This window comes from Micromonas commoda, chromosome 6, assembly GCF_000090985.2.
Source record: "Micromonas commoda chromosome 6, complete sequence".
Taxonomy (NCBI): Eukaryota; Viridiplantae; Chlorophyta; class Mamiellophyceae; order Mamiellales; family Mamiellaceae; genus Micromonas; species Micromonas commoda.
In genome coordinates, this window is record NC_013043.1 from 491,154 (window position 1) to 504,562 (window position 13,409).

At 65.2% G+C, this 13,409-nt stretch overlaps 6 protein-coding genes across 6 annotated transcripts; 3 read left to right on the forward strand and 3 right to left on the reverse strand.

Annotated features, from left to right (window-relative positions):
- The first annotated feature begins 42 nt into the window (after window positions 1-42).
- Window positions 43-1,315, forward strand: MICPUN_94482 (predicted protein). Its single transcript, XM_002502789.1, has 2 exons — window positions 43-119; window positions 320-1,315. Exons 1-2 carry the CDS (start codon window positions 82-84, stop codon window positions 1,254-1,256), a joined length of 975 nt encoding a protein of 324 aa, XP_002502835.1. The 5' UTR covers window positions 43-81; the 3' UTR covers window positions 1,257-1,315.
- A 26-nt stretch (window positions 1,316-1,341) lies between these two features.
- On the reverse strand, window positions 1,342-3,216 carry MICPUN_100962 (predicted protein; the record flags this gene model as incomplete). Its single annotated transcript, XM_002503151.1, has 1 exon — window positions 1,342-3,216. The coding sequence occupies one exon, from the start codon at window positions 3,214-3,216 to the stop codon at window positions 1,342-1,344; it is 1,875 nt and encodes a 624-aa protein (XP_002503197.1).
- Window positions 3,217-3,465: 249 nt separating this feature from the next.
- MICPUN_59257 (predicted protein) lies at window positions 3,466-5,630 on the reverse strand (the record flags this gene model as incomplete). The annotated part of the gene is made up of 2 exons (XM_002503152.1): window positions 3,466-5,301; window positions 5,430-5,630. 2 exons carry the CDS (start codon window positions 5,628-5,630, stop codon window positions 3,466-3,468), a joined length of 2,037 nt encoding a protein of 678 aa, XP_002503198.1.
- A 530-nt stretch (window positions 5,631-6,160) lies between these two features.
- Window positions 6,161-7,656, forward strand: MICPUN_83180 (cold-shock protein with RNA binding domain; the record flags this gene model as incomplete). Its single annotated transcript, XM_002502790.1, has 4 exons — window positions 6,161-6,332; window positions 6,622-6,767; window positions 6,970-7,102; window positions 7,190-7,656. The coding sequence occupies 4 exons, from the start codon at window positions 6,161-6,163 to the stop codon at window positions 7,654-7,656; spliced, it is 918 nt and encodes a 305-aa protein (XP_002502836.1).
- A 111-nt stretch (window positions 7,657-7,767) lies between these two features.
- On the reverse strand, window positions 7,768-10,067 carry MICPUN_104854 (predicted protein; the record flags this gene model as incomplete). Its single annotated transcript, XM_002503153.1, has 3 exons — window positions 7,768-9,445; window positions 9,561-9,642; window positions 9,789-10,067. 3 exons carry the CDS (start codon window positions 10,065-10,067, stop codon window positions 7,959-7,961), a joined length of 1,848 nt encoding a protein of 615 aa, XP_002503199.1. The 3' UTR covers window positions 7,768-7,958.
- A 723-nt stretch (window positions 10,068-10,790) lies between these two features.
- Window positions 10,791-13,397, forward strand: MICPUN_82380 (predicted protein; the record flags this gene model as incomplete). The annotated part of the gene is made up of 3 exons (XM_002502791.1): window positions 10,791-10,907; window positions 10,962-11,969; window positions 12,612-13,397. Coding segments are annotated over 3 exons (1,911 nt in total), but the record flags the coding sequence as incomplete, so codon positions are not given.
- Between the last annotated feature and the right edge of the window lie 12 nt (window positions 13,398-13,409).

Below are 13,409 nucleotides of genomic sequence, written 5' to 3' on the forward strand. Positions count from 1 at the left end.
TAAGAGGCCGGCCGGCGACACGCCGCTCTCCCTTTTTCGACGCAATCCCATTGCATCGCTAGTAACTTAGAAACAGAAACCATGGCTGAGACTCTTTCTCTCCGCGGCGTGCTCAAGGGGTGAGTCTCGAGACGCGACACCCGCGCTCTCCGGCCGCGTGCAGCGTCCGGAAAAACGCAACTGAGGGTTTTGTCCGTGGATTTTCCAAACCGATCCCTTGCGCGGAGGGATCGGACGGCCCCGGCGTGAAGGGCGACCTCGCAGACGCCCGGAATCCCCCACGAACCGATTACTGACCTTGTTCCCTTTCCCCGCACAGTCACGAGGGCTGGGTTACCTCCCTCGCCACCCCCCTCGACAACAACTCCGACATGCTCCTGTCGTCCTCCCGCGACAAGACTGTCATCCTGTGGACCCTGACCCGTGAGGAGGGCAACTACGGCTACGCGCAGAAGGCGCTCCGTGGTCACTCCCACTTCGTGCAGGACGTCGTGATCTCTTCCGACGGCCAGTTTGCCCTCTCCGGCTCCTGGGACGGAACCCTCCGCCTCTGGGACCTCAACACTGGCTCCACCACCCGCCGCTTCGTCGGCCACTCCAAGGATGTGCTCTCCGTCGCCTTCTCCGTGGACAACCGCCAGATCGTCTCCGGCTCCCGCGACAAGACCATCAAGCTTTGGAACACCCTCGGCGAGTGCAAGTACACCATCCAGGAGCAGGAGGGTCACACCGAGTGGGTGTCTTGCGTGCGCTTCTCCCCCGTCACCTCCAACCCCATCATCGTGTCCGGCGGCTGGGACAAGCTCGTGAAGGTCTGGAACCTCACCAACTGCAAGCTCCGCACCAACCTCGTCGGCCACACCGGCTACATCAACACCGTCACCGTCTCCCCCGACGGCTCCCTCTGCGCCTCCGGCGGTAAGGACGGCGTCGCGATGCTCTGGGACCTCGCCGAGGGCAAGCGCCTCTACTCCCTCGACGCGGGTGACATCATCTACGCACTCTGCTTCTCCCCCAACCGCTACTGGCTGTGCGCGGCGACCCAGTCCTGCGTCAAGATCTGGGATCTCGAGTCCAAGTCCATCGTGGACGAGCTCCACCCCGAGTTCCCCCCCGTCGGCAAGAAGTCCATCCCCCCCTTCTGCACCTCCCTCCAGTGGTCCTCGGACGGCGCCACTCTCTTCACCGGCTACACCGACTGCCAGATCCGCGTGTGGACCGTGTCCCGCGCCATCGGCGGCGCCGGCGCTTTCTAAGTTAGTCCGTTAAAAGCTAGTCGTGCGTGTTGAAATGGGATAACACTACATTATACGTGAAACCACCGTTCGTCTCTATCTTTAGCTACCTGTTTGGCGACGGCGAACCCGAGTGACTGAAACCGGGCGAAATCCTCTCCTTCCACCAAGTCTTGACCTTCGCGAGCGGGCTCCTCTTGGACTCCGACGTGGGCGTACCGACCTCTGCGCCGCCATCCCCCACATCCACCCTTCGCGCGGTCGCGGCGAGCGCGTGCAACGCCCGAAACAGCTCCGCGACGGCGTTTTTAACCGGCACCAGCGCCGCCGCGGTTCGACCAAACAAATTCCCGCGTCCATGGCCCGGCGTCGTCCGCTCGTCCTCCCCCGCGCGGCCGCCGCTCGGCGTGCTCGGCGTGGACCCGCCCGACGACGACGCGGTCATCAATGCACACGCCCTCGCCGCGTCCTCTATGGCGTCCACCGCGTTCCTGAGCTGATCTCGGACGAGCTCCACCGCCGCGTTGCCCACGTCCGCCGCGTCCACCGACCTCTCGTCCCCGTCTACGTCGGCGCCGTCTACGTCTTCCCGAGGGAGGAGGCACAGCGCCGCGCGTACCGTCGGCGACCCAACCGCGCGCTTATACTTGGCCAGCTCGCCGTCGACGCCCTTACAGTGCGCGCGCCACGTCTCCTCCATCGTACCCTCGTACGCCCACGAACCGGGCTTGAACCCGTCAACCTCCGACTCGATCCCGTACGTCCCTTTCTTGACGTTGGTGCTCTCCTCGAACGCGGCTCGAAGCGCGTTCTTGGTCGTCTTGGCCGCGGCGAGGAACGCGGCCCGGACGCGTTCGCCCTCGCGGCCGGCGTCGCTCACCGCCTGGTGCGCCGCCGCCTCGTTGCCGAGCCTGACCAGCCGCTTATAGAACCTCTCGAGCTCGTCGTACGCGGCGGCGGACGCGATGAGCATGCGCTGCTGCGCCACCACCTTCGCGGCGGCGTTCCCCTTCAGCATGGCGCTCACGCTGTCCCTGGCGCGCTTGAACTTCCCCGTCAGGTGTTGCCTCGCGATCATGTGCGCGTTGACGACGTTTCGTTTCAGACACTCCTCCGCGGGATCGCCGAGGGTGACCCGCAGGCCCATGGCTCGCATGTGCGACTGCTTCAGGAGCTTCAGCGCGCCCTGAAGCTCCTGCTCGACGAGGAGTAAGGTGGCGAGGTGCGTCTCGACGTTCGTCTGAGCGGCGGGTTGGGCATCCGGGGCGGCGGCGGCGACCGCGGCTGTGCTCAACGACGCGACAAAGGATTCGTACTGGGGCAGGAGGTTGTTCTCGATCTTGCGGCGTATCGGGGCCAGGGCGTCGGCGGCTTCGCACATGGCCATGAAGTGCGGGGATACCTCCTCGAGCTCGTCCTTGTCGCTCGCGTCCTCCTCCTTCTCGCTCTGTCGCCGTCGCCGCGTGAAGAGATTTCTGATTCTCTTGCCGGGGGTCAACCGGTCGTCGTCGTCGTCGTCGTCGTTCGCGTCATAGCCGTTGGACCATCCCTCTCGCTCCAGCCGCGACCTCAGCTCGTTCTCGGCCTGCTCCTTTGCCTCCGTCTCGCGGACGTACTTCGCGGTGGTGCGCATCTGGGCGAAGAGCTCGGTGCGGTCCCTAGTGGCGCCCTCGTGCCGAGCTGCCAGATCCTGCTCGGCGACCCGCGCGTCTTTGCGCCCGAACCTGGACCAGGCGCCGGGCGAGGCCCTCGGTTTCCGCCTGCCTCGCCCCGTTGGAGACGGGGTGCTCTCTCCGGGGCTACCCTGCCTCAGCCGTATCCGTTCTATGCCCTCGCCGAGCCGCGTCCCGACCATCCGTCCCGTGTCGCGAAGCCTCTCGTCGGCGTTCCTGAAGAAATCCTTGAACTTGTTGTTCGGGGTTGCGTCGTTCGATGGGGGCTGGCCCCCGCGCGTTCGCGACCCCCCGGGCGTTCGATCCATCGCCGCGCGCTCACACCGGGCCGGACATCCTCTCCCTCGGCGCAGGCCTCGCGCCCCTTCTCTCTGATGAGACTCCAGTTTTGAAAATAATGTCACCTCTGGCAGAAGAGAAGTTGCGTCGGGTCCCGGAGTGCCGGCGAGCGTACGTTTCTTGCACCAGCCGGGCTGTCGCGGCGGGTCGATTGGTTCGTTACACGCGAGTCTCTCGAGGGCTGCGCGACACGTTTCGGCGCCTCCCCCGCGACTCCTCTACCTCCAACCCGCTCCCAGACCCCCGCCCACCGCGACGCGCCTTCCCCGCTCCTCGAAGCCGCCGCCCGGTCCCGCCCCCAATCGATCCAAGTGCGGCGTCGGCCCGGCGCTCGCCCGCGCTCCTCCTCCTCCTCCCGCCGCCAGGCTCCGAGGCGCGTCCGCGGACCCGAACCCGCCCCAAAACCCGCCCCCGCCTCGGGCCGGCCGCGTCGCCTTGGGAACCCCGATCGCCCTCCCGTTGAGCGCCATCGAGGGCGTCGGCGGGGCGAGCGCCGGGGACGCGCGAGCGCCGACTAAACTCTGGAGCCTCCTCGCCGGTTTCGAGGGGTCGGCGAAGGACGCGAGACGCGCGAAGGACGCGCGATCGCCGACCCCGCGATCGCACCCCCTCACCGCGGCGTCGTCTTCGTCGACGAAGACGTCCGCGGCGAGTGAGTGAGGCCGCTGCATCGAGCGGCGGCCGCGGGCGAGCGCGTCTGTTTCCGCGAGTCTCGCCGAGGAAACAGCCGCGGCGCCGAGCACCCTCGACGCGTACCTCGATCGAAGCTCCGCGACGCCGCCGGGTTTGGCGCCAAAGCTGCCGTACCTCCTGGTCCCCGCGACGTACTCCACCGTCGTCCCCGTCCCCGTCCCCGTCCCCGTCCCCGTCCCCGTCCCCGTCATCGTCTCGTCCGCCCTCAAGCTCGAGTGGCGGATGGACGCTCCGGACGCTCCGGCGCCGACGCCAAACTTTTCCCTCCGCCGCCTCGCCGCCGCCGACGTCGAGTACGGCGACTCCGCGACCGACGCCCTCGCCTTGGCGGCCGTCTCCCGCGCGGCGCGCTCCCTTTCCCTACGTTCCCTCGACGCCTTCGCCTCCCTCGCGGCGGCTTCGAGCTCCGACTGCGCCGCCGCCGCCGCCGTCGTCTCCATCGCCATCCGTCGCGCCTCCGCGTTCTCCTTCATCCGTCTCTCCCTTCGCTCTTTCAGCGTCACCGGCGACGTCGTCGGCGACGGATGTTTCCTCTCCGTCGGGTGACTCGTCGCCGTCTCCGATGACGACGACTTTGAGTTTGGCGCGACATTTGGCGCTTTCGCGTTTGGCGCCTTCTCGGCGGGATTTTCGTGCAGCGGCGGCCGCGCGGTCCAGCCGTCCATACCCTCGAAGTACGCGTGCGTGAGCATGTTCTGCCAGCTCAGGCGCTCGCGCGGGTCCATCGCGAGCGTGCCCCGCATGAACCTCAGCGCGTTATCGTCCAACTTGGGAGAGTACCGCCGCCTCAGGTGTTCCATACCCCGGTCGCGACGCGGGGAAGTGGATGGGGGAAGCCGTGTGCGACTGACACGATCGTCCCGTCCCTGGGTCTTCTCGTCGATCGCGCCCATGGCTTCGCGCACGATGTGCAGCTGATCCACGTCGGACTCACCGGGGAACAGCGGCTGCCCGTCGGTGAGCTCTCCCATGATGCACCCCACGGCCCACTGGTCCACCTCCAAGCCGTACGAGTTGGAGCCCAGGAGCAACTCCGGCGCCCGGTACCACCGCGTGGCTACGTAATCCGTGAGGGGTTCGTTAGCCTTGTGGCGCTTGAGCTGGCGCGCGAAGCCGAAGTCGCACAGCTTGAGCGCGTCCGATGCGGTGTCATCTGAACCCACGAGTAGGTTCTCGGGTTTGATGTCCCTGTGCACGATGTCGTGTCGGTGGCACCACGCGACAGCCTTGACGAGCTGCCAGGTGTACCTGCGCACGAGGTCCGGGTCGAGGCCGCCCGGGCGCTCCTCGAGCACCTCTAGCAGGTTACGCGGCACGTATTCGAACACCAGGTACAACTTACCCTTGCGACGGAAAGCCTCCTGCGATACGCGAGGGATGAGTGGTGAGCGGGGTACGTTTGGGACGCGTCCTGGAACCGCGTGGGCACCGCGGGGGAAACATCGGAGAAGGGTCAACGCCATGACGGATGAAAGGACGCGCGACGCACCTTCAGGCTGACGATGTTCTCCTGCTGGAGCGTTCTCAACACTTTCACCTCCCTAAGCGTGGTCTTACGGACCGCGGGATCGTCGTCGTTCTCCTTGAACTTCTTCACCGCCACCGCCTCGCCCGTCTCTTTGTTCCGGCATCGGAGGACGGTCCCGTACGCACCCTCGCCCACGACTCCAATCACCTCGTACTTGTTCATGGCCGGCGGATCGGGATCGAACGGCGCCGGTGCGCGATATCGGCGTATCCGACTTTATTCGATCAAGGGACGCGCGGCGTTCGTGAGCTCCACTCCTTCGCCTAGCCGACGCCGCCGCGCCCGCACTCTGGCCCCTCCCCGATACCACCAAAGGGGTCCCGTTCCAGGTCCAAGAGTAACGGAAAACCTGAAAACGGTGCGAAATTGGCAACCGACCTATACACACGTCCGACCAAAACTCATCATTGGACGGAACAACTCAGGTTTGACGGTTTATAGCACTACATTGAAAAATTTCCCTCGGGATTCGCCACCACCACTATTTTTTAGTCGAGAGGTTTTGAGCTTCGCGCGGTTCCATGACACACCTTTTTTCCCGAAGGGCCGAAGAGCAATCAGAGTCACAAATCGCACGGGCGATAAAATACGAATGGCTCTGAGACCCACTGCCCGGGCACCCAGAGCACCCTTGCGCCAAATTTGCGTACAAAAGCGCACTGCGTTTGTTCCTCGTTCTCCACACTCAAAACATGGCGGACGAGGTCGCCACCGCGGAGGAGACCCCCGGGGCGGAGGAGGTCAGCAACCCGGATGCACCGGCGGCAGAGTCTAAGGAGGAGTCAAATGAGCCAAACGACGACGCGAAGACCGGCGTCAAGTACAAAGGGGTGGTGAACTGGTTCAACGTCGCCAAGGGATTCGGTGAGCTGGCCATCCCCCTCGTCGAAGTACCTTTTTCTCGTTCGCCACGGCCGCGTCCCAGCGTCCCCACGGGACCCGCGGGTTCTTCCCCGGACTTTTTTTCACCCGAATGCAAACATCACTCGCTACTCTGGCACTTGACGGTCACGCCGGGACCCGGCGCGACCGCATCGCCCTTCACGCATCGCGCGCGTCCTCGCCAACTCCGAGGGAAAAAAAGCGCTTCGAGGCTCGCCACCGTACCAACCTCCTCGGAAAACTGATTCCTCCATCTCGCGCGCACCCGCAGGCTTCGTGACGCGCGACGACGGGGTCGGCGACGTGTTCGTGCACCAGTCCGACATCTACGCGGAGGGTTTCCGCAGCTTGCGCGACCAGGAGCCCGTCGAATTCGAGCTCGAGCCCATGGGCGACGGCAGGTACAAGGCCGTCAAGGTGCGTTTGCCAGCTCCCCAAAACTTCAGATAAGACGTGGGATATTTGTCAGCGTTTCTGGACCTCTTTCTATCCGGACTCAGGAAACGACGGTCTAATATCGCCCGACACCTCTCTGAGATACCGAGAAATAAATATCCCGTAGACGGCGAGATTGCGTGTGCTGACCAGTCTGTCCCCCGCGCCGCGCCCAATCAAGCAGGTGACCGGCCCAGACGGCGCGTTCGTCCGAGGCGCGCTCCCCCGCAACTCCTACAGACAAAGAGGCCCCTACACCATGGCCAGGGGCGGGATGCGGGGCCCGGGAGGGATGACGATGATGGGCAACGGCATGGGTTTAAGCGGCTTTGACGCGTACGGTCAGCTGGGCATGATGGGGCCCGGGATGGGGTTCCCGGGGATGATGTCGCCTCTGATGGGAGGGATCCCGGGGTACCCGGGCGGACCGGGCGGGCCACCCATGGGAGGAATGGGACCCGGAGGACCCATGGGAATGATGGGGGGAATGGGGGGAATGATGGGGTCCCCGCCGAACGGTCTGGCCATGGGCAACGGCGACGGCGGCGGGCTGCCGGCGCCGCTGCCGCAGCCGCTGGGGGGCGGCTTCGGAAACCCGCCGGGGGCCAACGGTGGACCCATCGGCGGCAAGCGCGTCGTCGTGCTGAACCTCCCGTGGCAGACCACTTGGCAGGCCCTCAAGGAGTTTTTCGCCGGCGTCGGGGCCATCACGAGGGCGGAGATTGCATCCGACGAAGACGGGCGGTCCCGCGGGTACGGCACGGTTCGGTTCTCGAGCGAGGAAGAAGCCGCGCGAGCCATCGCGACGCTCAACGGCGCCGAATTCGAGGGTCGCATAATCACGGTTCGCATGGACAAGTATCAGCAGTGATGCTCATTAATACATCACCGAGCGCGCTCGAGCGTTCAGTCCCCGTCAACAACCATTTATTACCCAGGATCGTCTGGTCCGTGGATGAGAAGTGTAATAAAACCATTCGTTAAAGCAAAAATGGCGCTCGGCGTATCATAACAATCAATATTAGCCCCGCGTTCGGGGTTCGGCTGCGTGTCGTATCGCGTCGTCGTTCATCGTCGCGGGGAGTTCCCGGCCCGTCCTCATACAATCGTAAATCATACAGGGGCGTTTATCATACAGCGGGCGAGTCTCCTCATCGCTCTCGCATTCGAACATTAAGCCAGGGGTCCGAGGCACGCCTCGGGCGGGAGGTATTTCTTGAGCACATTGGGAGGGTGGAGCATGTCGAACTCCTCCGTTGCGTCCTTACCCGCGAAGAGCATGATAGCCTTCTTGCCACCCGGGTGGTCCGGCAAAAACTTGGTCACGTCGTAAACCTTGCCGCTGATAATCACCCAGCAGTCGCCCTCGGTGTTGTGCTTGGCAACCTCGGCCTCGGTGAGCGCGCCGGCGCTCACACCGCCGCCGCCGCCACCACCACCGGCGTTGAAGGACTGCGACGGCGCGGAGACTCCGCCGCCGCCGCCGACGCCGAGGCTCGCGTGCTGCTCGACGTGAGCTCCGGGGTTGATGTGCCCGTTGAGGTTAGCCACGCGGTTGAGCGCGACGTCCTGTCCGGGTCGCACGCCCGTGCGCAACGCCTTGATGGCGGTCTGGAGCAGGTCCCTGCTGGCGGTGTCCCCGGCGACGCGGCCGAAGACGACGCAGTCGAGGAGGGAGTTGCCGCCGAGGCGGTTCCGGCCGTGGATCCCGCCGGCAACCTCCCCGGCGGCGTAGAGCCCGGCGATGGGATGGCCTCGCTCGTTCGTCACCTGCGACTCCGTGTTGATCTGCAGGCCGCCCATGGTGTAGTGCACCACGGGCATGACGATGGCGACGTGCCACACGTTGTCGTTCATGTCCATGGGAAGGTTGTGGAAGAACTTCTTGCCGTACGGGCACTGCTTGGTCTGCGCGACGCGGTTGTAGTCGGCAAACGTCTTGGCGAGCTTGGAGGGGTTGACGCCAATCTCCTTGGCCACCTCGGCGCCGCTGCTGAATCGCTTCATGATCCCGCGGCCGCAGTAGTGCTTGCAGTGCCACTCGATCTCCTTGCTGGCCTTGCCGTTGAGAACCAGGCGAAACGGGCCCTTGTTCTTGTTCATCTCGCCGCTGACGTAGTCGCGGCGGCCGAGCTCGTCGCAGAAGCGCTCGCCGTCGGCGTTGAGAAGCAATCCTCCTACTCCCCTCAACGCCTCGGCGGCGAGGAACTTCACCTTGGCGTCGGGCTCGCCCGGGTGGACGATGCCCGTGGGGTGTACCTGCACGGAGGTCATGTCAATCGTGCCGGCGCCGATGGCCATCGCCATCTTGATGCCGTCGCCCGTGCAGTGCTCGCCGTTGGTCGTGGGAAGCCTCTGCAGCTCGGGCCTGAACCTCGTGAGGAGTGAATCCTGCTTGTAGTCCGCGCCGAAACCCCCGGTGGCGATGATCACCGGACCCAACGCCTTGTGAAGGGAGCCGTCCTTGGAGTACTCGACGCCGACGACGCCGCCGGTCTCGTCGGTGAGGAGCCTCTTCGCCTCCGCCTTGGTCACGATCTTGGCCAGGTCGCCGTTGGTGTCCTCCATGACCTTCTCGAGCGCCTCCATGAGCGCGTAGGTGATGGTGAATCCGGGGAAGCGCTCCTTGCCGCGGTGCGTGCGCTTGTAGGAGTGGCCGCCTGCGACGACGGGCAATTAGGGTAAAAATGTTAACTTTCGGGTCGCGTCGAGCGGAAAACCACGGCGAGATTTGGGTTTGGGGCGGTGTCGGTGCTGGGGAGGAAAGGCGCGCACCGAGCTGCGAGAGGAGCGAGAGGTCGAGGCCGAACTTCTCGATGAGCCAATCGACGGATGAGCCGCTTCCCTGCGCGAGAACCTGCGCGATTCGGGACGAGTGAGCGTCAGCGACGGGCGGAAGGCGCGCGGGTCGGAGGTGAAATATCTCGCGACCCGGGCTCGGTCTGGGTTTGTGAGGAAGAAAGAGGCGGCGTTTCGGGGCGCCCCGCCGGGGAGATCTCGCACCTTTGCGAGGGGGATGGTGTGCGCGGGGGCGGAGGTGTGGCCGACTCCGGCGGCACCCCTGATGATATCAGCTTCGAACTTGTCCGCGCTGTCGTCGATGCCGGCCTTGGCCTGCGTGCGGGTCAGCGCGCCATTGATTCCCGACGTCGCCTTGGTGCTGTTGCCGCCCAGAAAGGGGCATTTGTCGAGGAGCAGGACGCGGCCGCCGTGCTCGAGGACGGTGTGCGCGGCGGAGAGCCCCGCGAGGCCTCCGCCGACGACGATGACTTGTTCGGCCATGACGCGAGTTTCCCTTCTTCGGAAGACCTGAGACGGGACGCGTGTGTTGTGCCGAGCCGCGGCCCTCGGACCTACAAAAAAGCGATAATCTGACGCGGATGGAAGCCGAACGACGAGAGATCCGATTTGGAACAAATGCATTTTCGACGAGTTCGTCGTCTATGGGATCCTCTGACAAACCTTTCTTTGGATCGTATGGGCAAAGCTCGTTTCCAACCATAAATAAACCAGGCCGTGGCGAGTTTTCTCTTCGTCAGGATCGGCTTCCCAAGGCCAACGACAAAATATGGCGGGGCGCTCTGCCACTTCCAGGAGCCGCTCTATCCGCGCCCGCTTGAAGCGTCCTTAGCCAACCCAAGGAGGAGCAGGGCACATAAGTGAAGGGACATCTGGCGGAGGGCGCGAGGGTGGTGACCGTCCCCGGGCGAGAGGGCGGCGGAGAGTCCCAAGGCGACCCGGACTTTTGGTTAAGGTAATTGGGGCGCGAAGGGGAGACAATGTCGGGCCACCACCTCTCGGCGCTGCCGTGGTGCGAGAACTGCAAACAGGAGGTCGAGGCGGAGACCAACGAGTCAAACGGCTTCACGTGAGTCAGAACATCCCCACCGCACCGCGCCCTTACGCGCACCCAAGGCGACGAGATTCCCCCGTCGTCGCATAATTGTCGCTCCCCGCCGACTTTCCGCTCAACGCTCGCCCCTTCCCCGCCTCGCCTCCCGCAGATGCTGCACCCAGTGCGGTAAGATCCTCGACGACAACGTCTTCAGCACCGACCCCACGTTCAGCAAGACCGCGGGCGGCGCCACCCAGGTCGACGGCAACTTCGTCCCGGAGAGCGGCGTCACCGCCAACGTCGGCCGAAGCACGAGGGGCGGTCGCATCTTCGGCCTCCAGGTGGACTCGCACGAGAAGACCATTAACAAGGGAAAGTACGAGATCTCGCAGGTTGCCGATCGACTCGGCATCAGGCCACGTGAGGACATCGCCAACGCGGCGCACCGTCTGTACAAGCTCGCGGTGCAGCGCAACTTCACCCGAGGGCGAAGGACGCAGCAGGTGGCGGCGGCGTGCCTCTACATCATCTGCCGGCAGGAGTCCAGGCCGTACATGCTCATCGACTTCTCCGACGTGGTGCAGACCAACGTGTACGTGCTAGGGGCGGTCTTCTTGCAGCTGTGCCGGCTGCTGCGGCTGGAGCAACACCCGCTGATCAGCAAACCCATCGACCCGAGCCTCTTCATCCACAGGTTCGCCGATCGGCTCACGCTCGGGCGCAAGATGCACGCGGTGGCCAACACCGCGTTGCGCCTGGTGGCGTCCATGAAGCGGGACTGGATGCAGACGGGACGCAGACCCTCGGGCGTGTGCGGCGCCGCGCTGTGGGTCGCCGCGTTGCTTCACGGGTACGAACGGAGCAAACGAGACGTCGTAGCCGTCGTGCACGTCGGCGAGGCGACGCTGCGAAAGCGGGTGACGGAGTTTGAGAATACCCCGTCCGCGATGTTATCCGTCGAGGAATTCGACATAAGGGCGAAAGACTACGAAAAGGAGCAGGCGGCGCTCGCGGAGAGCGGCGCTCTCCTGGGAGCGCCCGGCGGTATCACCGCGCTAACCTGCATCCACAAGGATCACGACGGGTCCACGCATTTCGCGCACGGGATGTGCCGGCAGTGCTACCTCGAGTACGCGAGGGTGAGCGGCGGCGCCAGGGGCGGGGAGGACCCGCCCGCGTTCCAGGCGGCGGAGGCGCGCCGCGACAGGGAGGCGCAGCGGGCGCTACCCGCGCCGCAGGCGACGCTCGCGCTGCCGGCTCCCGCCGCCAAAAAGGGGAAGAAGATGTCCGCGAAGGAAGCCAGGGAGGCCATGGAGGCGATCGAACGCGAGGCGAGGGCGAAGGCCAAGGTGGAAGCCGCCGCAAAGGCCAAGGCCGGCGCGGGTAAGAAGGTTTCGGACAAGTTTCTGGAGGATGAGATGGAGAAGGCTCTCAACGAGGAGAACACGCACCTCGGCGAGTTTGCGGTGATGACCGGCCTGAGACAGAAGAAGGAGGGAGCCGGGGACGGCATCCTCAAGCGCGAGCGGCTCATGTCCCCAGAGGCGGAGGTTCCCGGCAAGAGCGTCGCACCCGAGGTTGCGGACGCCGCCGTGCAGCTGCTGAGGTCCCTCATCGGCGACTTGCGGGCTGAGAAAGTTTGCCTGCCGCTCGCGAGGGATGGCAAGGCGAAGGGGGCCGCTACCGGCAAGCACCTCTCCTCCGCGCACCCCGACGCAAAGACCGATAGGAAGGGGATCGGATCCGGCGGGCGCATCGCGGCCGCGGACGAGACCCAGCTCCATTTCCTGGTCGCCGCCGGGTGCTTCGATTCGAGCGCCGTCGCGAGGATAAAAAAGTTTACCAAGCACGACGTGGACTACATGCTGGCGACGCCCCTGCCGATAAAGCGGCACGTCACCATAGGCCTACCGCCGGTGTCCTTGCCGGGCCGGGTCGCCGCGACGATCCCGCAGCCCAAGCCGGACAAGAAGGCCAAGTCCATCCTCAAGGTCAAGGGTGAGGACGAGGACGAGGACACCGACGCCGAGCCGGAAACTTTCTCAGACGTGGACGACGAGGAGATTGACAACTACATCCACACCGCGGAGGAGGTTAAACTTCGACGCGTCATCTGGTCGGAGCTCAACAGAGACTATCTGGAAACACAGGCTGCGAAGGAAGCGGCCGTTGCGGCGGCGCCGCCCGCGCTGCCGGGGATCGAGGGCGACGGCGGGAAGGGTGGCAAGAAGCGAAAAAAGTACACGCACCAAGTCCCGGCGGACACAGCCGCAGAGGCGGCGCAGCAGATGCTCTCGAGCAAGAAGATCTCCTCGAAGATCAACTACGACGCGCTGAACGACCTGTTCAAGCAGGACGAGTCGAACGAGCGCGCGAAGAAGACGAAGGGGGGAGACCAAAGCGAGGGAGGGGGCGCGGGGTCGGCGTCGGCGGCGACCGCCGCCGCCGCTCCCGCGGTCGGCCACGGCAAGGGAAGGCTCTCGAGGCTCGGGGGCGGCGAACGCGGTCTGGGTGCCCTTGGCGGCGGGAAGGGCCTGGGTGGCGGCGGGCTCGGGTCCCGGCTCGCGGCGGGCGCGACGCTCGTGGCTGGTGGGGACGCCGCGGGCGCCGCCGAGACTGCCAACCCGGCTGTCGGCTCAAAGTTTGACTCGATTGCGGCGGCGGTTGACATTCGGCCAAAGCAGACGGCGAGGAAGAGCAGGGGTCTCAGCGCGGCGACGCTGGCGATGGCGGGGAAGAGGAAAGGCGGGAAGAGGGACGCCGACGCGACGAAGTGAGACCGCGTACTG